Source organism: Rhinolophus ferrumequinum, chromosome 9 (genome assembly GCF_004115265.2).
Source record: "Rhinolophus ferrumequinum isolate MPI-CBG mRhiFer1 chromosome 9, mRhiFer1_v1.p, whole genome shotgun sequence".
Taxonomy (NCBI): Eukaryota; Metazoa; Chordata; class Mammalia; order Chiroptera; family Rhinolophidae; genus Rhinolophus; species Rhinolophus ferrumequinum.
The window spans coordinates 70101042-70125763 of NC_046292.1; the positions used below are offsets into that span (position 1 = coordinate 70101042).

The following is a 24722-nucleotide window of genomic DNA, read 5'->3' on the forward strand; positions in this document are numbered from 1 at the left end:
CGGAACCTGGGCTCGCGGCCTGCCCGGCCTGGCGCAGCGCCTCTCACCTTGGAAACGTTGGGTGGACTCCGCTGTAAACATTAACTTCCCATCCAGCCGGCAGCCGCGCCGCCGCGTCTCAACGCCTCGGCCCCGCTCCAGGCTCCGCGGGCCGCCCTCCCCGTCCTCTCTCCAGCGCCACGCTCACTCAGAAGCTCAGGGCAGCCTCCGATCCGCACCCACTCCTCCCGGCGCCGCCACTGTCTCAACCACTACGCGCCCCAGAGTGTGCCCGCCCGCGGGTTCCTCCGGGGTCCGGCCCGGCCGCGTCAGGAAAGCCCAAAGCGCAGGCGCGGCAGGGCCTTAAAGCGACCCGGCCGCCTCTGCAGCATAATGGGTTCGAGCAGGTTAGGGGCCGGGCTGGCCGGTCAAGAAAAGGAGAAGCCGAAGCGATTGGACCGTGCGGAACGGAGGCGGGGAAATCCCGCTCCCTCCTCCGCCACTTTCAAAGCTCCAGCCCTCGGCCCTACAAATTGCTGACTTCCTCAGTCTCTTGAACCGCCCCATGCATGTCAAAGCTGCACAACACACACGCCCTCAGGGGCCCGAAGCGACCCCGAGCTTAGGGATGCGGGCCTCGGACTGCCGCCCACGCGCCTGGCTCCCAGGCCGCGGGCGTGCGATGCAGACGCGCAGGCTTCAAAAGGCTGCCTGAGCTCCAAAGGTGACCTAGGTCTCTCTCAAAAACAATAATCAATGCGTAAATGGCACTTGTGATTGCAAAATACTCTCAGTCCTCTCGACATACTGGGTTTGTGCAGAGTCCGGCAGGCGTAGAACATGGATAGAAATATGTGAGGTCCAGCCGGGCAGCCATCCAATATCAACGAAGAAAATCTTAGAAGGAAAGTACTTAGTTTGATACAGAAGCAACCTAATTCCGGTCTAATCCCAGGAAAAACAGACAAGAAAAATAATGAAGGCAATATAAATTACTTTCATTGTACATTTAGAAGTGACAAAATGATAGTAATTATCAGCACAAAAACACCAAAATTACTTGCCGAGAAATTATTTAGCCCTGGTTATTTTCTAATTTAAATTTATAATCTCCAGAAGGGTTTCCCTGTAATAAGCATTTAAGAAAAAGAAAAACTCTCCATTTTTTCTAACATGATTGGGCAATACCAAAAAATAGGAAGTAGAGCCATGCCCTTTATCCAGCTAAAAACTTTGAAACCTTGACATTTTATCTGAGGCCAAATTTTGCATAACTTTAAGTCATGCCATTATTTGAAGTCGATTTCAATTAAATTCATTGCAACTGAATCCATCTTGATAATGTAAGAAACGTCTTGATAATCTACCTTTCCCTCCTATGTTTCAACTATCAGCAAATCCTGTTGATTTTACCCCTCAAATTTTCCTTGAATCTGTCCTCTTTTTATCTCTTCCATCACCACCCTAACCTCTGTCAGGAGTGAGGGGTGACTAACCTGGTCTTCTAATTGGTGTATCCATGTGTGCTCCAGCCCTTCTCCAATCTCTTCTCCACACAAAAGGCTAGTAAGCCTATGTGACCCTGTCACTTCCCAACATAAACCACGTCAATAGCTTCCCAGTCTCTAAGACAAAACCACTTAACAAACCAACCCCTGCATAGTCAGGCGCCTTGCCCACCTCTCCACCTCTTCCCACTGCTCAGACCACATTCCATCCTGCTCTCTCTGTTCCAGCCACATGGCCTCTTCCAATCCCTCAAAGCTTCCTCCCTCCATAGAGCTTTTGCATGTGCTTTGCTGTGCACCTAGAGAGGTGTTCAACCCTCAACCTTCTGACCTCAGCTCTAGTCTGAGAAGCACCTTCAGACCTCCCAACATTGGTCCTGTCCTGTCACACTGCACTGAAACTGTAATTGTATGATTATTTTGGTGAATTTTTGTTTCCCCCACTGGACTATTTTTTACCTCCATGAAGCCAGAAGCTTAGTTTTCTTTAGTTCATGGTTGTATTTTCATAGTGTTCAATACATCAATGAGTGAGACTCATAGAATGGCTAGAATTTGAACTAGATGTGGCTTAAAGGTTACCATGCCATAGAAGGGTAAAATGTCACAATTTGACATTTAGAATCAGAGTCTAAAAAGAACTCCAGTTATTTTAAAACTGATTTTATATTGTTTTAGCTGGGATGTCATAAGATTCTTTGGGTAACCTTTAAAACTGAGTTCTCAAAGCACCGTGTATAAACCCCTGAATTAATATTAATGATAGGAATGGAATGGGCCCACATGAAACTAATTACATTGGTTGCTTTAAGGGAGGAAGGCTGGGTGACTAGAGAACAGGACTGGGAAGGCGACTTTTGACTTTTGCACCTTTTCAATTTCAAACCATGTGAATATATTACCTATTCGAAAATAAGTAATAGACACAAAGAGTGTACGCTGTATGATTCTACTTACTTGAAATTCGAAGGCAAAAGTAGTCTGTGATTTTAAAAAGTCGTAACTGGTTGCTTCTGGTTGGGAATTGACTGGGAAAGAGCATGAGAGAACTTTCTGGGTGATAAAAACAGTCTATATCTTGATAGGGGTGTGAGTGGCATAGGTGTATTCATTTTGGTACAAAAATGTACAGTTAACATTTCAATTAATGTAAATTTTACCTAAACACTATATAAATATAAATGAAATTTATTATTTTAAAATAATAAATGGTTGAGTACCAGAGAGTACATGGTTGAGTACTCTGTGTATGAGTATTGGCTAAGGGCTGTACATACAGTATTTCTTTTAATCTTCATACTATCCTCATGAGGCAGGTATTATTATAACCCTCTTACATATGAGAAAACTGAGACTTAGTGAATACCAAGTAACTTATCCCTCTTTATACAACTGGAAAATGGTGAAGCAGGGCTTTGAACCCAGGCAATCTAATGAAACCAGAGTGGTTTATGTATATTAATTACCCACTAGACCAAGAGCTTCACAATGATTGAAATAATATTTTATCAGGCTTCTCAGTAGCCCCAGCACTTTGCATAGTAGCTGTTCAGTGTATTTTGAATGAATAATAAAGAAGAAGCTTGGTGTTGATTTCATTGTTGCAAATTATATATTTTTTAATTGGTTGCATGTGTATGTGCATGTGTGTGTGTGTGTGTGTGTGCATATTCTGAATAATCTAAATAATCAGCATTGCTGTGCTAAATGCCTAGATGTACTGTCTCAAATAATGTCATTGGCCTGAGGAGACAGGCTTGCACCATTAGCTCTGAGCTTCCAGCACTTCTCCCTCATCTATTCCTTTTCTTCATTCACTCTGAGCTCATCAGTTTATTTGATGAAACAGCTTACACTTCACCTTTTCACTGAAATAGCTAACTCTAACCAGACAAATAGCTCATTCTAATCTCTCACGAGTGCTTGAGCACTTGCGTAAGTGAAATTCCACTGTGTGAATTCCACACCAACACCACCTCTGCTTCAGCTCTCTGCCACTCTGCTGTTCACACTCTGGAACTTTGAACCAGAGTAGAAGATAGAGGAAGGATGGATGTAGTGGGCAGTTTCACCCTCTGCAAACAAGTTCATTTAAGGTAAATTCAGTTAGCAATTCAAAGTTTTCTGTTCTAACGTTGCACACAGCAATGATTTATGTTACTGTCACAAAAGGAAGGTCTGAGCTCTATCCTGTCTAAACTTGGCAAAGGTTAAATCTCAGAACACCAAACTCGATTGTCAAAGGTTTTTTTATCAGTCAGACATCTGAGCCTCATTGCTCACAGAAAGGAAAAGCCAGCGAGGCATTCCCCTGAGCGGCAAAAACCGCCCAGGGCACAGAAGAGGAACTCACCCATGGAGTCGGACTCACTGATGAGCAACACCCACCCACACCCTGAGCAGCTAGCATTTGAGGCTCCCTTGGAGAACCAGGACATCTCAGTTACATTCTAGGATTGCGCTGTCCAGTACAGCAGCCACTAGCCAGCCAATGTGACTATTTACACTTCAACTTAAACTAACTTAAATTAAAATTTCAGTTTCTCAGTTGCACTTACACATTTCAAATCAAGTGCTCAATAATAGCCGCATGTGGCTACTGGGTACTATCTTGCACAGCCCCAGTATAGAACACTTCCATCCATCGGAAAGTTCTCTTGGTAGTGCTATTCTAGAAAAAGGAGAAACAACACTCCATTGCGACGCCCAGCTAATGTTCAAATTTTTTTTGCTTTGGAAAAATGAAGGCTCACAGTAAAATAGTGACAACCTATTTCACTAGGCTCGTTGCTTTCCACAACACAAATTCAAAAGATAGTCAAGCACAAACACAAAAGCTGTGGCCTCTCCATGTGTTGACATTATAAGAACAGCTTTAATCTCACTACTTTACTTCCACCACATTCCATTGTTTGCAAGACCCAGTATTTTAAGAAAGAACATTGTTAAGAGGCACACAATTCTGTTGCCATCTCTTGGCACTAGTGCACAGCTAGAGACTAGACCTGCCACAGTTGTGGAAAAGAACCAGCTCTCTGGCGCTAGAGTACGGACATGATTTCTGTATTAAGACATTCACACTACCAACCCAACAACAGCTTTTGAAATTGCCTCACCAAAATGAGACACCCCACCCACCACACACACACACACACACACACACACACACACAAAACCCAATTCCCACCCCACCCACCAAAAGGAGAAGTCCACTCTTTTTTTGACTTTGTGAAATGTCTGTTTTAAAGCAAGATAAAATTTAGTGCAACTAGAATAGTAGTAATTCTATTTAAACTATCCAATTATCAGGGAGCTAATGACTTCTATATTAAGGCAAGATTAATATAGATTAGGTGACTGGATTATGACCTAAAATTTCAAGTGTGCTTGCCATAAATGTGCTTAACCTCTTTGAGCTCCAATCTTCTTATCTATAAACTAGAGATAGTACTAATAATATCTATGTAAGCACTAAAGTAATAATAAAATAGAATAACATATGCAAGGTGCATGATAAGCATTCAACAAATGGTAGCTATAGTAATTGCTATTATCCAAAGCCACAACGCACTAATGTGCAAAAACAAAAATATAGATTGAAAAAAAAGACTCTGAAGTACAAAAATACTGACTCTACCACCTGCTAATTATCTGGCCTTTAACTTCTATAAGTTTCAGTTTCTTAATCAGGCAAAGAAGGACAACAGTTGCCAATAATAGATGTGTGGTGAGATGTGTTATTTCACATGAAAATGGCCTAATAATGGTAAAGTCAAGCATAAACTTTGGCTAATTTTAATTAGCACTCTGTCCCACTTCCATCAAAAAAGATGAGGACACTAAGGAAGGTGTTGCTTTACAGTAAAATTAATTTAGTGTTTATTATGAACTGCTCTCCTAAAACCAACTGGGAAGTAACCACTGCGGAAGGCATCACTGAAAGGCCAAAAACCATTAACATTCTTACCAAATGGAATTTGAGAACGAGTACAATGGTAACCAGTCATTTTTCCTCAGCTAATCTTTTTCTCCACATGAGAAATTTGAAGCCCATACAGAGACATTAGGTCTCCTCTGAAAATGTGCATTCAGAAAAGATAGCCAGCAACCAATTAGAGCAAAGAGAGAAATGGTATTGAATTACAAAAACGTCAGTTACTGAAATACCTTCCTGACAGGTGTGGAATTAAACCTAACACTTCATAAATTCTTGTTCATCACTTGAATGGCTACAACACAATGAGATAATATTCTTAAAATAAAACTGAAGAAATGTTAACAAGCTGTTTCTGTTTTGAAGATTGAGCAAAGTATACTAAAACCCTAACTCAATAACAAAATATTTCCTGTTGCAGTAATTACATTTGTATAAGTTTTAATATAAAATCAAACGTTGTTTTAGACATTTACCTGTTTCCTTTTAGAGTTTGTAAAAGCAGCAGTCATTGTGGTGGTAACCATGATAAGCAGAGAAGACAGGGAGACGGAATTTGCATTAAATTTATAGCTGACTCATAGGGAGTGTTTACAACGACACTGCTGCTAGGATCCACCCATTGAACACCCTTTCATTTCCATCCTATATGTTTGTTAGGTAGTACCTTTAGGGGAAGCTGGGAATGTGGAAGACCAGGAATGCAGGAACCAAAGCTGTTTGGTCCTATGAGTACTAATTAACTTTGTTTTTCTTCCACCTTCCCTTCCTTTCTCCTTCCCTCCCTTCCTTTCTGTCTGTCTTTTTCCTTCCTTCAATAACCTGATTTGTTTCAGAATGACAACTGTATATTAACAGTTGTGCTCGAGGTGCTGACTCTAAGGCATTGGCTAGAGGTTTCTGCTTATCAGCTCTTGGAATTTGACACTAGACAAAATTATAAATTTGGTAGGACTTGCCATTTGTGTTGTTTTTTTTCTCTCTTTAGCTGAGGTTTTGGAATACTATAGGTATTTTGTTCTAGGAATAGATATTGCATCTGTGTTACTCAGGGCTATTAATTGAGAGTTTCCCATGAAATACAGAAGCAAGTGATATACCTTGTGAGAAATATCTAAATAAAGATATTCCATTATTCTTTCATTCTCTTCAAAGAGATTGGATATAATATGTTAGTGTTAAAAGAATGCCACTCTAATAATGATAGCTTAATTTTTAGAGGTTTTACCATGAGTTGGGCTATGGAAGCACTTTTCACCTATCATCTCACTTAATCTTCACCATAACCCTATTATTATTATATCTTCATTTACAAGTGAACCCCAAACAAGTCACTAAGAATGTTTCATTTACTTAGATACTCATTCATTCAGTTATAAACATACTAAGGACATACAATTGTGTCAGGCACTTTCCTAAGAGGAAGGACAGTTGACATTTTCAACACCTATAACAAGTAAGCAATGATGTTACGTGCTTCCACACGAGGCAGTTATCATTTGGCCCTTTTAAAAGATGAGGAAGCTAAGGCTGGTCCAAAATCACAATGATAATAAAAGAAAAAGCAAAAATGCCAGCATAATTCTCTCTTCACTACAAAGCCTGTGTTATTTGGAGTTAACAAAAATGTAGCACCTGTGTTCAGACTCTAGGGTAAGAATGTATAGTCTGGTATAAAAGACAGACGTGAACAAATAAATAAAAATGATATGTACTATTATATGGAGATATAATATAGTGGAAATATACAGAATGGGGAGTACCAAACCTGGCTCCGGGAGTTGTACTATTTTTATCTGTCCATACCCCCTTCCATCTTATTTTATTAACAGGTGTAGGCACCTGACTCAAGTTAAGCCAATCGCATTGCCTTAACCCCCTGTCCACACTGACTGAGTCAAGGGGATAAGCCTGGGAGAATCCTGCTCCAGGATTTTTCAAACCAGAGCTGGAAAAGTAAAGGGCCTTTGTCCTCTCATTATGAACCTCTAAGGATGTGAACCCAGAGGTCCTGGCTAACTTAGGAAAGCAAAAATGGGATGAAGGGCATCCTTAAGATATTGGAATCCCTGATTCCAGTCAATCCTGCCTTTCCTAAGCTTCTGTTGTTCTAATCTTTCTTAAATGCTGTGACTCACCAATAATCTTCAGGAGACTCATTCATTCATCAAATTTTTTTGAATATATACATATATATCATGCCTACATGTGATACTGACTATACCAGGTTATTATACCAGGCACTGTTCTAGGCACTGGGGTTAGATACATGCTGTTGCCATCCTCTAATTTGGCCCCCAGTGATCCTTGCTGCCTGCTTTTCATGCCCTTGTATAGTCCCTCTCCCACTGAATAAGGGCTGGTCTGTGTGACCAATAAAATATGGCAAAAATGACAGAGTCTAACCTCTGAGACTGGGTCATTCGGAAACTGCCGTTTTTGCCTTGTTCTCTTACATTGCATGCTTTGAGGGAAGCCAGCCACCATGTGTGAGGAGCTCTACGAATAAAACAAATTCTAAGGCCTCCCATCAGTATCCAGAACCAACTTGACAGCCATGTCAATGAGCACCTTGAAGTGGATCCTTCAGCCCCAGTAAAGTCTTCAAATGACTTCCGTCCTGACCCACATCTGACTGAATCTCATGAGAAATCCCAGGCCAGTTAGCAAACTGCTCCCAAATGCCTGACACATAGAAACTGTAAGAGTTTATAAAGGTTTTTGTTGTTTCGAGGCACTAAATCTGTTTTTTTTTAAAAAAACCAGAAATAGAAATAGATAATTAATACAATGTATCAGAAACAAAAACAGACATAAATCCTGCCTTGATGGAGTTCAAATTCTAGTGGGAGAAAACAGACAATAAACAGATATGTACAAGTAAAAAATATAATAGGACAACTGAATATCCACATGCGAAACAATGAAGTTGGACCCTTACCTTATACCACATTAATTATATAATTATAACAGAAATTAATTCAAAATGGATCAAAAACTTAAACTTAAGAGCAGAAATTATAAAACTCATTAAAAAAATGGGGGAAGATATTTTTCTTTTATTTATTTTTTGTGTGTGTGGCTTAAAATAACATTTATTTTCTCACAGTGTCTTGTAGCTCCGGAACCTGGTTGTGGTTTAGCTGGGTTCTCTAGCTCTTGGGTTCTCATGTGACTATGGGTGTCTCAGGGCTCATCTGTGAAGGATCCTTCTCTCCAGCTCACTCTGGTGGTTGTCGGCAAAATCCATTTTCTTGCAGGTTGTTGGACTGAGGCTTTATTTCCTCATGAACCCCTAGCCATCGGTTTCAAAAAATAGGGGAAAATATTTATGACATTGACTTTTGTAACGATTTCTTAAATATGACACCAAAAACACAGACAACAAACAAAAAATACATAAATTGGACTTCATGAGAATTAAAAATGTTTGTGTACCAAAGGACACTACAAAACACTTAAAGAATAACTCACGGAATGGGAGAAAATACTTTCAAATCATATATCTGATAAGATATCTATATAAAGGATTGCTACAACTCAACAACAAAAAAACAAATAAACCAATTAAAAAATGGGCAAAGGACTTGATCAGACATTTCTCCAAAGAAGATATACAATAGAATATGAAAGGATGCAGAATATCCTTAGGAAATTCTGCAAGTCATTAGGAAAATGCAAATCAAAGCCACAATGAAACACCACTTCACACCCACTATGATGGCTATTATAAAAAAAGAAAAAGAAAATTACAAATGTTGGTAGGTGGAGAAATTGGAACCCTTGTACATTGTGAGAATATAAACTGATGCAGCCACTGTGGAAAATAGTTGGCAGTTCCTCAAGAAGTTAAAAACAGAATTACCATATCACCCTGCAATTAATACTCCACACCACTTAAAGGAATTCAAACAGATACACCAATGTTCATAGAAGCACTATTTACAATAGCCAAAAGGAGAAACAACCCAAGTGTCTAAAATATGGTAAATCCATACAATGGAATATTATTCAATAATAGAAGGGAATAAAGTTCTGATAATGCTACAACATGGATGAACCTTAGAAATATAATGCTAAGTGAAATAAGCCAGACACAAAAGAACAAATATTGTATGATTCTGCTTATATAAGGTATTTAGAGTTGTCATATTCTAAAGATAAAAGCAGAATAGAGGTTACTAGGGCCCATGGGCGGGGGTACAGAGTTTCTAGTTGGAGTGATGAAAAGGTTTGGAACTAGGTAGTGGTGATGGTTATGCAATATTGTGAATGTACGTAATGCCATTAAATTATACACCTAAAAGTGGTTAAAATGGTAAACTTGTTATGTATATGTTTCCACAATTAAAAAAAAAAGCCTCCTGGGAATTTAGATCATCTTGGAAGAGAAAAATAAATAGAGAATGAGGAGAGGGAAAATCTTGATCTGACTTAGTTGAAATAATAAATTGGACACATAAATCACTATATATATATATATATATATATATATATATATATATATATATATGAGATGGTGTAAGTGTATGGATAAAACGGAAACAGGAAAGGGGAAAGGGAGTATGGAGAAGGGTTATTACAATTTTAAATAGGATAGTCAGGGAAGACCTCACAAACAAGGTGGTAAGAGAGCAAGCCATCTTGCAAAGAGCATTCCAGGCAGAGAAAAAAACAAGTACAAAGGCTTCAAGGTAGGAATGTACCTGATCTATCCCAGGAACAGCAAGGAGGCTAGTGGCGTAGTTAGGATTGCATGAACAAGATGGAAAATGCTAGGACATGAAATTGGAGAAAAAAGAACCAGATGACAGAGAGAGCCCCACAGGCCATCTTTAGGATGTTAAGTTTTACTGTAAGTGGGATGGATAAGCAGAGTGACATGACGTGACTCATGTTTTCTGTTTAAAAGCATCAGCTGGCTGCTGTGCAGTAAATTGACTATAAAGAAGCGTAGAAAGGCGGAGATCAGTCAGAAGCTCTTGAGAGGAGACGATGACTGCTTGGATTAGAGTGGGAAGTGACCATGTATTTTTCAGCCAATGTGATTTGTCTTCAATTGGCTATGGGATAAAAGAGGGAGAAATCAAAGATGACTCTGAGATTTGGGGGTTAGGCAACTAAGAAAATGGAGTTGCCATTTACTAAGACAGGAAAGACTGAGGGTGGAGCAGCTTGAGAGGTGGTGGGGAACTAGTCCGGTTTCTGTCATATGCAATCAAGACTGATATTGGGGTAGGCAGAGAAGATTTCACAAAGTAAGTGATATTTAAGGCATATTTTAGTGAATAAGAATTTCATTCTTTCTGTTAGGGAATGAAGAGTGTGTAGGTATACTTGATCGCTGCTTATTGAACTCACTTTCTTTGGAATCTCATCTGTTGGCCTATCTCTTGTATGTGTATATCATTGTATTGCATGTCATTTTATATGCTGTATCTTCGGGCTCCTGCTAGGTTATGCGGCAGTAGCAAAAGACCCAAAAATCTTGACAGCTTACACCAACAAATATTTATTTTTCACTTACATTTCCTTCCAAGGCAGGTTGATTGTGGCTCTGCTCCACACCAGCTTCATTTTATCTTTTAGATGGTGATGTGTAATACTTGGAGAATTGTTGAGTATGGTATCGTTATGCTCATTCATTCATTCATTCATTCAACAAATATTTATTCAACATCTGTTTCATGCCACGCAAGGTTAAGTACTGGGAATACGATAGTGAACAAAATAGATAAAATCCTTGATTTCCTGGAGCATAGGTATATTTAAAATGAAAGAATAGCAATTAGATGGACAGCAAATTTAAGAGTAAATAAAGCAACTTAGAAGGCAGTGAAATAAGGTTGTTAAAAATGCTAAGAGAAAATAATTATTAATATAGAATGGAAGGGTGCACCCATTCGAGAAGAATGGTGAAATGGAGATCTTTTTAGGTAAATAGGAACTGAGAGTGTTGACCACAAGATTCCTGTGTGAAAGGAATTTCTACAGGGAATACTTTGGGGCAGTGCTTCTCAAACTTTAATATGTATACAAATCACCCAGAGATTTTATTAAAATGCAAATACTGATTCAGTAGAACTAGAGGGAAAACAGAAGGTCTGCATTTCTCATAATTGCCCAGGTGATGCCAATGCTGCTGTTCTCAGATCAGAAGTGGGAAAAGAGAAGAAAAATAATCCTAGCTGGAAGGTGAGGGATGAGCTCGTGAGCAAAGATCTAAGTAAGCGTGTAGTTAAGTCTAAACAAATATCTGCATAACAATAAATATTGCTAATTTGGAGAATTAAGGATAAAACTAAAAAACTGGAAATAATAGCATTTAGATTGGGATGACCATCGTTAAAGAGTTCAAAGGTCCTTACATTGTTTGGGAGGGAAAAGATTAACTGTGGGTATTAAGAATGCTTCAAGACACTTATCTGCATCCTAGATGTAAATTGCCTAGAAGCAAATGAGACAGACTCCTGATCTCCAGTGGTTTACAGTTGAATACTCAAGACAGGCAAACAGACAAACATGGGTGGGTGTCATTGGCATAGTGCCAACCTGGAATTGATCCATGTTCATCACAGAATACAGAGAATCATAGAAAGAACATGTTGTGTTTTTTTTTTTTAATTTGGCTGACCTTGGTTTGAATCCTGGCTACTTCTCAATTTTGTGAGCTGGTACAAATTATTTAACCTCTCTGAGCCTCTATTCCCTCATCTGTCAGATGGAAGAGCACTGTCCAAAGTCACAGGGTAGTTACAAGTGTTAAATGATAAACTCTAGCATGCTGCCTGGAACTTTCTGGGAGCCCAATAAATAACTGTTGAGACTCTTAAAAAGGAGGGGGGAGGAGGAATTACTAAAAGAACAAAAATAGAATATGCAATTTCTAAGCTAGTAAAGAGGAAAAGATGGAATATGGAACGTATTAATTATGGAACATACAAGATAATGACAAAACTTTAATATGTATACAAATAAAATAAAAGTCAATAAAGAAGAAGAAAACAGAAAAAAAGAAAAAAACAGAAAGTAGAAACAAATAGAAATGAGAATAATTTAATAAATATAAATGGTTTGAACTAACCTGTTAAAATAGATTGGATTAAAAGAAACAGAAATAAAATCCGAGTAGAAACTATTTATGAGAATATCTAAAACATAAAACATAAAAGGTTTAAAGTAAAGTGATTGAAAAAAACACAAAACATCAATGTCAGAAACCTGGTTGCAATGTACTATAGTTTTGCAAAATGTTAATATTGGGAGAAACTGGGTAAAATGTACAAAAGATTTCTCTGTATTATTTCTTACAACTGTATATGAATGTACAATTAATAAAATTTCAACTAGAAAGGGATAAATCAGGCAAATATCAACTAAAAAATAATTGCATTTAAAGCCTTAAACTTTACTATGCAACAGAATCACCTGGAAAGTGTGTTAAATCACAAATTGCTGGGTCCCAACTCCCAGAGTTTCTGATTCAGTAGGTGACAAGGGTGGGTCCCAAGGATTTGCATTTCTAGCAAGTTCCTAGGTAATGTTGATGTTGCTGATTGTAAGACCACACTTTGAGAAACCCTGGTATGATGTTATGGACCTCTTAGTATTATCACTCATTTTGGCAATCTTGGTTAAGATATCTCCATTTTTTTCTGAGGGAGTAAGAGGTACTGGAGTATTTTAAAGCAAATTCTGACAGGAAATCATTTTATCTGTAAATATATTTTTTAAAAGATTTAAACAAAGTAATTAATAACCTTGATTTATTACATAAAGATAGAAACTTGTACCCCATAATTTAAGAATACTCAGTCTTCGCAAGCACATGTGAAACATTTATAAAAATTGACATGGAACATTTCTAAATATTGACCACTTTTCAGACTATAAAGCATGTCTTAACAAACTTCAAACAATTGTTATTAAATAGAATATTTTCAACGACCAAAATGCAATTTGTTTAGAAATCAAGAACAAAAATTTTATCTATTTATGTTTCTATCTTAAACATAAGTAGATAGAAAAATCACGTTTAGTCCCCAGAGGTCTCAATGTTTACAAATAAACTACAGAATAACTTCCCATTTCCAGCATTAACTTTACACTGTGAAAGTGTATGAACAATTGGCCATCTATGCCATATAGGTGTACTGAATTGCAGAATTAAATGCACTTATTACTTGAATCATATTGAAAAAAGCATGAAAGCATTGGCCTAGAACAACCCTTACATGTGTGTATTAATAGACAGGTTCAAGAAAGTTCATAGCAGCATTGTTAGTAATAGAAAAAATCGAAAACAAACCAAATATCCAGAGACAGGTGAATGTATATGATATATTACATGGTATATTATATAGCAGTGAAAATGATGAACTACAACTCTGCACAACAACATGGATGAACCTTAGAAACATAATATTGAGTTGCAGAAGCAACTTGCAGAAGACATCATAAGATATGATACTACTTTTGGAAGTTCTAAAAAGAACTAAATGATACATTATTTAAGAAAAAATACATATCAAACAAAATTATTAAAATAGATATGAAAATGATAATATTCAGATTAGTGGTTTTTTTTCCCCTCTGAGGAGAGAAGCTGGGAAATAGGGTAGAAAAGGACTGGCCCAGATCTGTGCAAAGGTATTAGTAATGATTAGTGACCAGGTAAAGTTCTGGGTTCAAGGCTGTCTATTTGAATTGTTGCATTTCATTACACACAGATGTTCTTTTTTTTTTTTTTTTTTAGCAAATATTATTTTGAAACTTGAAAAAGAAAAACTCTGATTTACTAAACATGAAATAATACTATTAAAATTCCAATTTTAGGGAGCAAAAATATTCAGTGAATTTTCATTCTACTTCAAAGAAGATCCAAGAGCATAAAGACTCAAGGACCAGGATCCTTGAGCCTTTGGACTTTGCCATTGTACTTCCCAGAAAAGTATCTCTGACCGTCAGTCACCCAGAGCCTGGGAAATATAAATCGGTCCCATTTCAGATAATGCCAGCAAGTTAGCAGAGTTTTTTTTTTTATTAAGGCTTCTTCTCTCCCACCCCTAAAGAGCTGCTTCAAACCTGCATGTCTCTCATTTCCAAAGTGTTCTGATGTTTAGGATGGGAAACAAATGTTTTAGTTTATTGGGTAAGGATGCCTCCCTCCAGCCGTGCATCTTTCTTTCTTTTTTTAAATCTGATTACAGAAACATTACACATTGATGGTATAAAATGTGATTACAGAAAAGAACAGAAATTAAAATCACTTGTAATGCCGTCACCAAATAATTGCCATTGATTTTTTGGGGGTTTATTTCCTTTCTGTCTCATTTCTGAGTATATGAATACATACCTATGGTTTGTTTATTTATAAAAATGGGGTCAGACTTACTGATATATTTAAAACCATGAAATGGAACTAATGGAGTAAGTATAGATGAAAAAGAGAAGAGGCTCAAAGACTGAGTCTCACCTAGGGCACAAAGAATGCGGAGAAGAACTAACAAAAGAGACAGAGAGGAACCGCCAATGAAGTGGAAGGGAAACCAGGAGAGTGTAGTATCTGGGAAGCCAAGAGGAAAAAAAGTATTTCAAGAATACTGAGTCAACTGCTATTAATGGGTCAATAGAAACGACCCCTGGAGATTTGGCAACATGAAAATCATTGGTAACCACATGCTGTTTCCATGGAAAGTGTCGTCAAAAGCCTGACTGGAGTGGGTCCGAGAAAAGATAAGAGAAAAGAAAGTGGAATCCTAGAAACAGACAAATCTTTGAAAGGATTTTGCTATGAAGGAAAGGTAAAAAATGGAGGACTAGTTGAAGAAAATGTTTTTTGTTTTCAAAGCGAGATTGATAACATCATATTCGGATATTGTTGGAAAAGATCTATCAGAGAGGGGAAGCTGAGGGTGCAGTAAAGAAGGGGGAGAATTACTGGAGCAACATCACAGAATTGGTAGGAAGGGACCTCATGCCGGAGTGGAAGAGTTAGCTTCAGATGGCAACATGGATGATTTATCCATTGTTACGAGAGAGAAGGCAAGGTGTGTGTACACAAAAGCATGTAGCTGGGTACATATGCTGGGAATGTGTGGACATGCTTTCAGAATGTGCTTGTATTTTCTTAGTGAAATAAGAATAACTGTTATCATCTGAGAGTGAGGGTGGAGAAAATACTGGCGGTTTAAGGAGCCTAGAGAAGGTATAATATAGTTGTCTAGGAAAGTGAAACAATAAATTCACTAGAGAAATCTAGTATGATTACCGGGCATCATCAATGACCCACTTGAAGTTCACTGTCACAAATTAAAAATGAGAACCATCAGCATGGTTATGTGTTTTACTCCAGACACACTGAGCCACTTGGGTGTAGACACAGAATAGGTAGAGATACAAATGAGATCAAAACTCAGTTTTTGGTCAAATGAACATTTTTCCTATGATTTTACAACTGCATTCTTCCTCAGATTATTTCTTTCATGGCCAATCAGATGAAACATATTTCTACCAATAGAAAATTTTACCAATATCTGCCCAGGATTTGCCTCCTTGTTCTAGTCTTTCAGTTTCATGGCCATCAGTTTCACTGTATACCCAATTCATCCTGACCCCTCAGTTTGCTTCCTGAATCAATCCTCCAAGCTTTTATCAACAGTTTTCACTCATTGCTGCATTTCTCCTTCCTTATCACCATCTTTTTGGCCTATTTTGGCATGGTAAAATTCTTGGGTACCCTAAGGACCACACCTTTCCCTACTTAATCCTGTCCAAAGACCTTTTCTTCCTACTCTTGAGTAGGATCTGGGAAACATATGAACCCCTGATGGGATGTAATTGGTTCCTTATGCAAATCAAACTCTTTCAGAAGCAATTTGTCCAAATAATGACATAATTTTCAATAAATATCCACTGAACTTACAATGATCTAAGCTTCATCTTTAGAAACACTTTTTACATGGGAAGAAAAGTTTGATTGAATTTTAATTAGAAATATAAATAGATACTACTGTTTTAGGCACTTGGATTTAAATCAGGGTAAGCTCATTATTAATCATAATCTGATAAAACTGGAGTTTCAGGAAAGTGAAGCTTAGTGTAAATATATGGAGAAAAGATGGAGGGAGAAAATTCTGATGATAGTTTAGAAAGTTACCCAAGGTGCAAGAAATTTAAGTATGATAAAAGAACGTGTTTAATTGGCTATACTTAATCAGCTAGGCATTTGATGTTTACAATAGTAAAGAAAAAAAAATGTTTCTCACTGGGACACTACACACTGGTACTACGCTTGTTAGGTTTTCCTAGGTTTGTTCAGATGGTCTTCAAAGCATAGTAATGCCTTGATTTTTAAGTAATTTTAAGCAGAGTGTGAAGTGAGTGGTGTCTGAGTCATTTGACAAGTTGAATTTTTAATTTCTGAATTATTAATATGAGTAATGTTTAAACAAATTCTGTTCCCAACCATATCTATATCTATAGCATTATATATTATATCTAAAGTAGTTTTGGAAACACATATGTAACAGCCAGTACATGACATAAACCAGGAAAGATTTCATCCTTGAAATCCTAAGGTATTGAAGATGTCTGTTCCCATGCATTTTGTTTCCATTTACGTTTTGCCCAGAGCCAGTAAGGAAAAGGAGGCTGGGAGAAAGCCAATCCTCCTGCAGTGATTCTGGTACAGCACCATTCTGTCTTCAGTCTGTCAAGTCCCCAAGCCATGAGGAAAGAGGCACCTCTGACAGCTCCTCCCAGTGAATCCCAGATAGCCACACAGGACGGGGGTGTGGCAGAGCAAGCGACTCACAGTGGAAGATCGTCAGCAACAGTGAAGTGAAAGTTCTGCGGAGGGACCAGGCCCACCCAGCTTTGTGTGGACGCGGGTGGGACACTAGTTGAAGGACTCCCACTTCCTGTGGAAATTCTAATTGGGTCTAGTCAGCTGTTTAGAGGATCCTATTTTTCACAGAACCTCTCTTGCCCTGGTTCCCTCTCTCCTTCCACTGTTTCTATTGGATTTTCTAAAACGCTTATGTTGATCTATGCCAAAAGTATACCCACGTACCAGTCAGGGTTCTCCAGAGAAACAGAACCAAAGGACACCCACACAAACACACACACACACAGACACACACACACACACACACACACACACATACACGCTCATTTATTTTAAGGAATTGGCTCATGTGATTTGGGCGATTGACTTGTCATTAATCTGTAGGGCAGACTGTCAGGATGGAAACTCAGGTAGGAGATGAGGTTGCAGTCTTAAGCCCAAAATTTGTAGGGCAGGTTGGCAGACTAAAAACTCAAGCAGGATTTTATGCTGCATGCTTGAGGCAGAATTTCTTTGCCAGGAAACCTCTGTTTTTGCTCTTATTAAGGCCTTCAACTGATTAGATGAGGCCTACTCACATTCTCAAGGGTTATCTCCTTTACTTAAAGTGAACTGATTGTAGATGTTAACACTTCTACAAAATACCTTCACAGCAACACCTACATTCGTGTTTGATTAAATAATTGGATACCATAGCCTCGCCAAGTTGACACATAAGACAAACCATCATACCCCAACATAAAAATAATTACAAAATAGCCATACTTTATTAGGCATTTACTATATGCCAAGTATAGTGCTAGGCACTTCCCATGAACTGTGTTATTTAATACTCACAACCACCCCAGGAGATAAGTATTACTAATCCTATTACACAGATGAAGAAACTGAGGTTTAGAGCAGTGAGGCAATTTGTTTCAAGTCACACAATGAGTAAGCCACGTGGGGCCTCAAACCTAAGCCTGTTTAACTTCTGACAAGTCTATGTTCTAGGAAATCCCTTTGGTCTCTAGTAGATCTCCTGTGCTTGCTTAGCTCCGGAGTCTCTAGCGATCATGGAAACTACCTCAAAGCTGCGAGCCACAGGTCTGAACTGGCCAGCACACTCGCTGTGATCCTCACTTCTAGCTCCCAGTTTCCAAGACCACACAAATTTCCAAAGAATTCCAGCAGTGAGGTTAAGCAACTTAAGAGTGAGAGGCAGGTCGGCAAGCCTAACCACTCATTCTGGTTTCGAAGGCAACACCCACACCTGAAGTTTGCTCTTTCCATGTTGGTTCGTCTCACATTGCCCAGATTCAGAGTCCACTACAATATCAGGATTTTGTGAATGAACTCTCTTCACTACTATTTCAATCACTAACTCCTTCAAGTTGGGGACCCACCTCTTCTCAATTTTCTAAAATTTTTTTTTTGATTATCAAAAGTCCATTACTCCCAAATTTTATCCTTCACAATCTCATTCAAAATCCCTCTTCTTAGGAAAAGAATGTTTAAAATTACTCCCTTTCTAAGGTTATCTTTCCCAGCAGTATTGATATTTACATTTGAGTAAATCCTTTACATAAATAATTAGATTTCTAATCATAGAATATTGGCCAACAGTTGAAAAGGCATTTATGGTAGTAGCTACGGGGCCTCCCAGTTGGGGTCATTCTGAATAATCGCTTGTTATCGCTTGCCTGCCTTGTCTAAGTCTATCCCTATTCAGAAGAAACTCCCTTTGTGTTCAGGTCCTAACCTTTCCCCATATCCATTTCAAGAGATCAACCTGAAAACCAAGAAGATTATAAAACATTAATGTAAGAATTACGCTTATGTGTATTTCCACCAATACTGCTAATAAGAATGAACATCGAGTATTTCTTTAATTCTCACAGTAACTACTGTTATTATTGACATTTTACAGATAAAAAATTTGGGACTCGGAGAGTAGTGAGTGGTGGAGCTATGTTGAAATCTAGAACTTATTCACTGTAAAATCCAGGACTTCACAAGTACAGCTAAACATCCATCCCAGAGAAACAGGGTACAAAGGAATAGAGCATGAAAGCAACATAAATTAGCTATGGAAAGATTTATCAAAGTTGACTATGAAGTACGTCAAAATTCCAGTCTTACAACAGTCTAACAGTTACCTACTTTAAAAATGAGATATGTTTCTGCAAAATTCTGGGGAAAGGAGAGGGAGTTAAAAAACAAAACAAAACAAAAAACCCAACCAGTAGATTCTTTAAGGTAATACAAAAAGGCCAATTCTTATCATATGGGTCTTAAATTTCCAAATTATAAAGTTAGGGAGTAGTTACTCTTCCTTTTAAGCCTTGAAAATTTGTGTCAGGCAGTGCTTTACCCTCCCCGAAGAACTCTCATTGAGGACTATTTCAGATATCCACTGGGGAGCCCTCTTTCTCCTCAGAGAACTCAATCCCCAATTTCTAAGATCTGTAAAGTCCAATGTTCTGACCAGGACTTCTCTTAATTCCCAGGGGCTTATGATATCGTGGTCATCTCTGCCTTTGGTTTCTATTTTTGAGCTGTTTTTGTTCCTCTTTCATTAATGCCTTCCCAGAACTCAGCCCTTCATTAGTTTTCACAAGCAATTCACTTCCACCAACATTTTGTGAATTTGAGTAGACCTCACTGAAGATACCATTGTCATGGAGAAGGCCACTTCAATGGCTTCACTCTCCTCTCTCTCCTTTCCCCTTTCTCTCAAGCACCCTGCCCCTTTTCAGAAGCAAAAAAAATTCTTCGCTTGGTTTTCTGAATAACAATTTAGCAAGCTTGATGCTCAAATCTTTCACACCAGCACCTTATCTAATTATTCCCTCAGGTGTAAAGAAAAGAGCTAGAATTCTGTCCTGGTTCAAATCCCTTTTGAAGAGTGGTTATAGAAGCTGGAGAAGAATTGCAGGAACCAGTACCAGAAACAAAGTCCATAAAAAAATTGAGTTGTTTTTCCAAGATCCTCTAAGCATAACTTTTTAACATGAGCCCCAAAAAAGTGGTTATCATGTAGCATAGTTTAATACTCACCAATGTTATAATTATTTTACAGTTTTTCAAAGGTTGGTTCAATAAGTACAGCAGGTTATATTCTTAAAAGATGGCTACAACAGTCTGTCCCATTCTACATGTGCTTCTAGAACCATGCCACTCTCCTATTAAGAGGTGAGATCCATGTCTCTTCTGCTCTTGCGTGAGCCATTGTGACTTCCTTGAACAGAAGAAATCACACTATGCCATGCACGTCCACCTTGTTCTCTTGGAACACTCAGTCTGGGAACCTCGCCACCACTCTGTGAAGAAGCCCAAGAAGTCACAGAGTCTCACATGGAGAAGAACCAAGCTCCTAACCAATAGCAAGCTCCAATTTACCAGCCATGTGAATGAGCCGTCTGGAATGTGGATCCTTGCAGCCCCCGGTGAAATGGTTTAGTTGATGCCGAATGGAGCAGAGATAAGCTGTCCAAATTGAACCCTGCTAGATTGTGGCTACCAGGATATGGACGTGGAACTTGATTAAAAGACAGGCATCAAGTATATCAAGCATGACTCTAATGTTTTCTTGTTATTTGCTCTATAGCAAGTACATTTTATGTTTGTCCTGGTTTCCCCATTAGAAGTCCCGGAATTACTCTGTGTATTCCAACATTCATCTAATGCCTACGATGTCAGTACCAAGTGCCATTTACGACACTGTATCTTTGAGCACAGCCTCTCCGAGGTGCTGACCCCACACAGAAACGCGGAATGACTCAGAGGATTATGACCATCACTTTGAAGTTATCTTTAACAGATATAATTATACCTCTTTTGTTTGCAATATTTCATTGAGGAAGTTGACACGGGACACAGGGAGAATCTAGAAGTTTTTTGCTTGCTTTCAATAATGTTAGTAAATTGTTCAAGATCCAAACAGCTTTGCTGTTATGTGCTAGGGGGAGAATCAGCCACAATACTTTATGGGGTTTCCCCCCCCAAATACCTTGGTGGGCTTCCATATATCTTGGATCCTCCCTTCATACCCAAAGTAACTGAAGACGGAGACAGATATTATTAGTGTCATTTAAAAAGTGGACTCTCAAAAGGATTTATGGAGTTTGTCATTCGTCATTTATTTTAAGCCTTAAAGAACTGGCAAAATAAGACTGGTCATTTTTGATGATTCCAGGAAAGATGTGGACACATAATTTAAATTCCCAGATAGGTTTCTTACCACCTAAAATACTCCTAGCCTGCTACTGGTTTCCCCTCATTTCATATCCCCTTAATCTTGTGGCAATAAGAGATTTTTTTTTTTTTTTTTTTTTTAGGCAAGCAGGATGGATGATAATTGCCCTTAAAGCAGCTCTGACCTCTAAAGTTTAGCAACCTGGACTTTTCTACTTTTCTCTTAATGACTTACTATGAACCTAGTCTCCAGGAAACCACCTAAATATTATTGAATCATTTAAGTATTTTCACTTTCATATATTAACTAACCATCTGAAAAAGTGGTGCTTAACTTCCCACATTTGTCCCGAGACTGCCTTCTTTAGGCTTCAAAGGCTTCCCTCCTATTTCTAGTAATATGGGCTTCATCTGATGAGCAAACTATGTGCCTTAGTTCATACTGATCAGAGTATCATAAGTCTTCATTTTCTGGAAGTTTGTAATGCTTCAGGTTCAGCCTGACGGTTTCGAAGATGACAATCAGTTTACTAGCTGCAATTTCACCTTTATTTTTAAATATAGTTTATTGTAGTTAGTTTAAGCCAAAGAATGTTTACACCCCAAACAAAAATACATCATGGACTATTCCAAAGTCAAATACACAGACTTAGAAATTTTTAGAGTCTGAGGTCCATCTTTGAACACAATTTTATGGCAGGCTCAGATCTGAAAAATAGCACTGAAGATAGCCGCCTATTCCAGTGTGATCAGCTGTGGCATCCATGTTTTCATCTGTAAAATGAAGATAATAATCCTATCTACTCGAGTAGCTTTGAGATAACGTAATAAATGCTTAGCGTAGACTCTGGTGTATAGTAAATTCTAGACAGGTATTTGCTATTTCTAATATATAGAAATCCTGACACTCCCTCTCTTTCTCCCATTCACTACCTCTCTGGTCATGTCTAAGTCATGGAGAGGAGTCCAGCAGAGCAGCCCAACTGGGAGGGGCTCAGACATTATGGGTCCTGTGATTTTGGGTGGGTATGAAGTTTCCAGGAAGTACTTCCCTTTGACCCAGGCGAGAGGGGTCCTTGCTCTGGCCCTGCACTGTATAACACCCGGCATATCACAAACACACAGAAAAGTACATTTATTAAAGAATGCATGGCTATGGCTGCCTTTGTCACTTAGGAGTTGGCAGCTCTGACAAGAAAGCCTAAGCATCTGCCCTGGTAATCAACACCTTCTAGGCCCCAGGGAAATAGTATTCCACATTTCTTGTGTTGCGTCCTGGAAAAAAAAAAAGGCAATTGTGTCTCAGTGTCATGAAGGTTGTGGGTTTGTGCTGTTGTTGGCATTTGAAATGGACACTGCTTAGAAGTTCAGGAGGCTTTGAGTAATAGAAACTTTTTAGGTAGGAGGCAAAACCAAATTGACTTGTCAAATACTTTCTTTCTGATAATGTAAATGCAAAAGATTTTTGAATAATAAAGTTTCATGTCTGAGAAGAGCCAAGTCTCCATTTTCTTGCTTATCTTTATGTTCCAGGTCCTGGTTCCAGAGGTATTCATCATGTTAAAACAGATTTGATTTAGACATGAGATGCTGTAGAAGAGTAAAGTAAAACAACAGAAGGTACTCAAAGAGTAAATCAAAGTCTGGAAGGAAAATGAATTTGAATCTGCGCTAGCTAGTTATTTGATATAGTATTGCTTGCTTTTAATAATGTTAGTACAAGTGTTCAAAACCCAAACAGATCCAAATTTTTAAAGGATGAAAATTTTAGACAAAGTAATTTTTCTAAATTGAATGAAACCTCATGAGAAATAGTCAACAAATGTGACATTCTAATTAAATATAAGAAAATTAGAATAAGGAAACAAAAAGATTTGAATGGCTGTGAAGAAAGCTCAGGTACAAATAAACCTAAAATTTAGAGGTAAGCATCATGGTGGAGTGAGAAAACCCCTTAAAGTTACAACAAGTTGGTCAAGTATAATTCAACAAAGGATTCCCTGCTCAACACACAAACACATCTAAGAGATCTAGGCATTCAGACATCTGAAGGTGGGTGTATCAGAGCAAATAGAGGAGGCAGGACGGGGAAGGACAGAGATGGAGCCATACACGCAGTGCAATGCTCATTGTGGCTCCAGTGATAGCAGTGGAAGGTCTGGTTGCAACCCCACTTGGCAGCCTGGAGAAGGATAGAGGGGCTGAGGCAGCATTCTGGCCTGAGTGGCCAGTACACATTGTGGCTGAGCCCAATGACAGGGCATAGAAGCAGTGCGAAGGGTGGCAGTTGCAGTTGAACAGCCGTCTTTACCAGGGGGTGAAGAAATCAAAGCCACAAATGTGCAAACCCAACCCCTACCCCCATCCTCCCATGGCCCATCTGACTCCAGCTGATGTAGCAGCAATGGAGGTATCAGATTACAGTCTTCATTTGACAGCCTAGAGAAGGCCAGAGAGACAGAAGCAATATTCCAGCCTAAGTGGCCGGTACACATTGCAGGCAAATCCAGTAGCAAAAACAAAGCCGCAAATGCACAAACCTGCCTCCCCTCCCCACCCCACAAACACATGCACCCCTCCCAAACCATCAGTGGAATCCGGCAGAGGCAACTGGGACACCTCAGATAGCACAGCAATGCTGGCAGCCTCTGGTTACAGGGTAGCAGTGCTGGAAACTTACAGTGCCAGAAAGTGAATTTTGAATTTGTGCTATCTAGTTTGATATGTATTACCAAGTTTGCTTTTAATAATGTTAGTACAAGTATTCAAAACCCAAACAGATCTAAATTTTTAAAGGATGAAAATTTTAGACAAAATACTTTTTCTAAATTGAATAAAACTGCCTGAGAAATAGTCAACAAATGTGACATTCTAATGAAATATAAGAAAATTAGAACAAGGGAACAAAAAAGTTTGAACAGCTGTGAAGAAACTCATGTAAACAGCTGCCACATCCCACCACAGGGATGGTGCCCTGAGACTGAGGTGACCTGGTCATAGGGAGGATGCCCACCCCCTCAGGAAATATGGGACATTTTCCATGGCTGAGGCAAGACCATCGCACTGAGATCCTGGAAGTTCCAGTAGTTCAAGGAAGAGAAAACAAAACTTGTACTATATCACCATCTACTGGAAAACAAAAGAAAGACCTTTACTTAACAACCTACTAAACAGTCAAAAGCAATAAAAAAGATTTCAATTCTTCAATGCTCAGGGAGAGAAATAATCCATCAAGTATCATGAATAACCAAGATAATAAGGTAGCTCAGAAAGAAAA

The 24722-nt window shown here is 38.6% G+C and overlaps 1 protein-coding gene across 6 annotated transcripts in view; it reads right to left on the minus strand.

The window, feature by feature from the left end:
* EVI5 (ecotropic viral integration site 5) overlaps nucleotides 1-5944 on the minus strand; it is a 228920-nt gene extending 222976 nt beyond the window's left edge. For 4 of the 6 annotated variants that reach the window (XM_033114161.1, XM_033114164.1, XM_033114166.1 and 1 more), the window contains exon 1: nucleotides 5898-5943. In XM_033114161.1, coding sequence (XP_032970052.1) covers nucleotides 5898-5933 — 36 coding nt within the window. In that variant the 5' untranslated portion in view covers nucleotides 5934-5943. Of the gene's footprint in view, nucleotides 1-47; nucleotides 534-5897 lie in introns of those variants that run through there. The other 2 variants (XM_033114163.1, XM_033114162.1) reach the window with 2 other exon arrangements.
* Between the last annotated feature and the right edge of the window lie 18778 nt (nucleotides 5945-24722).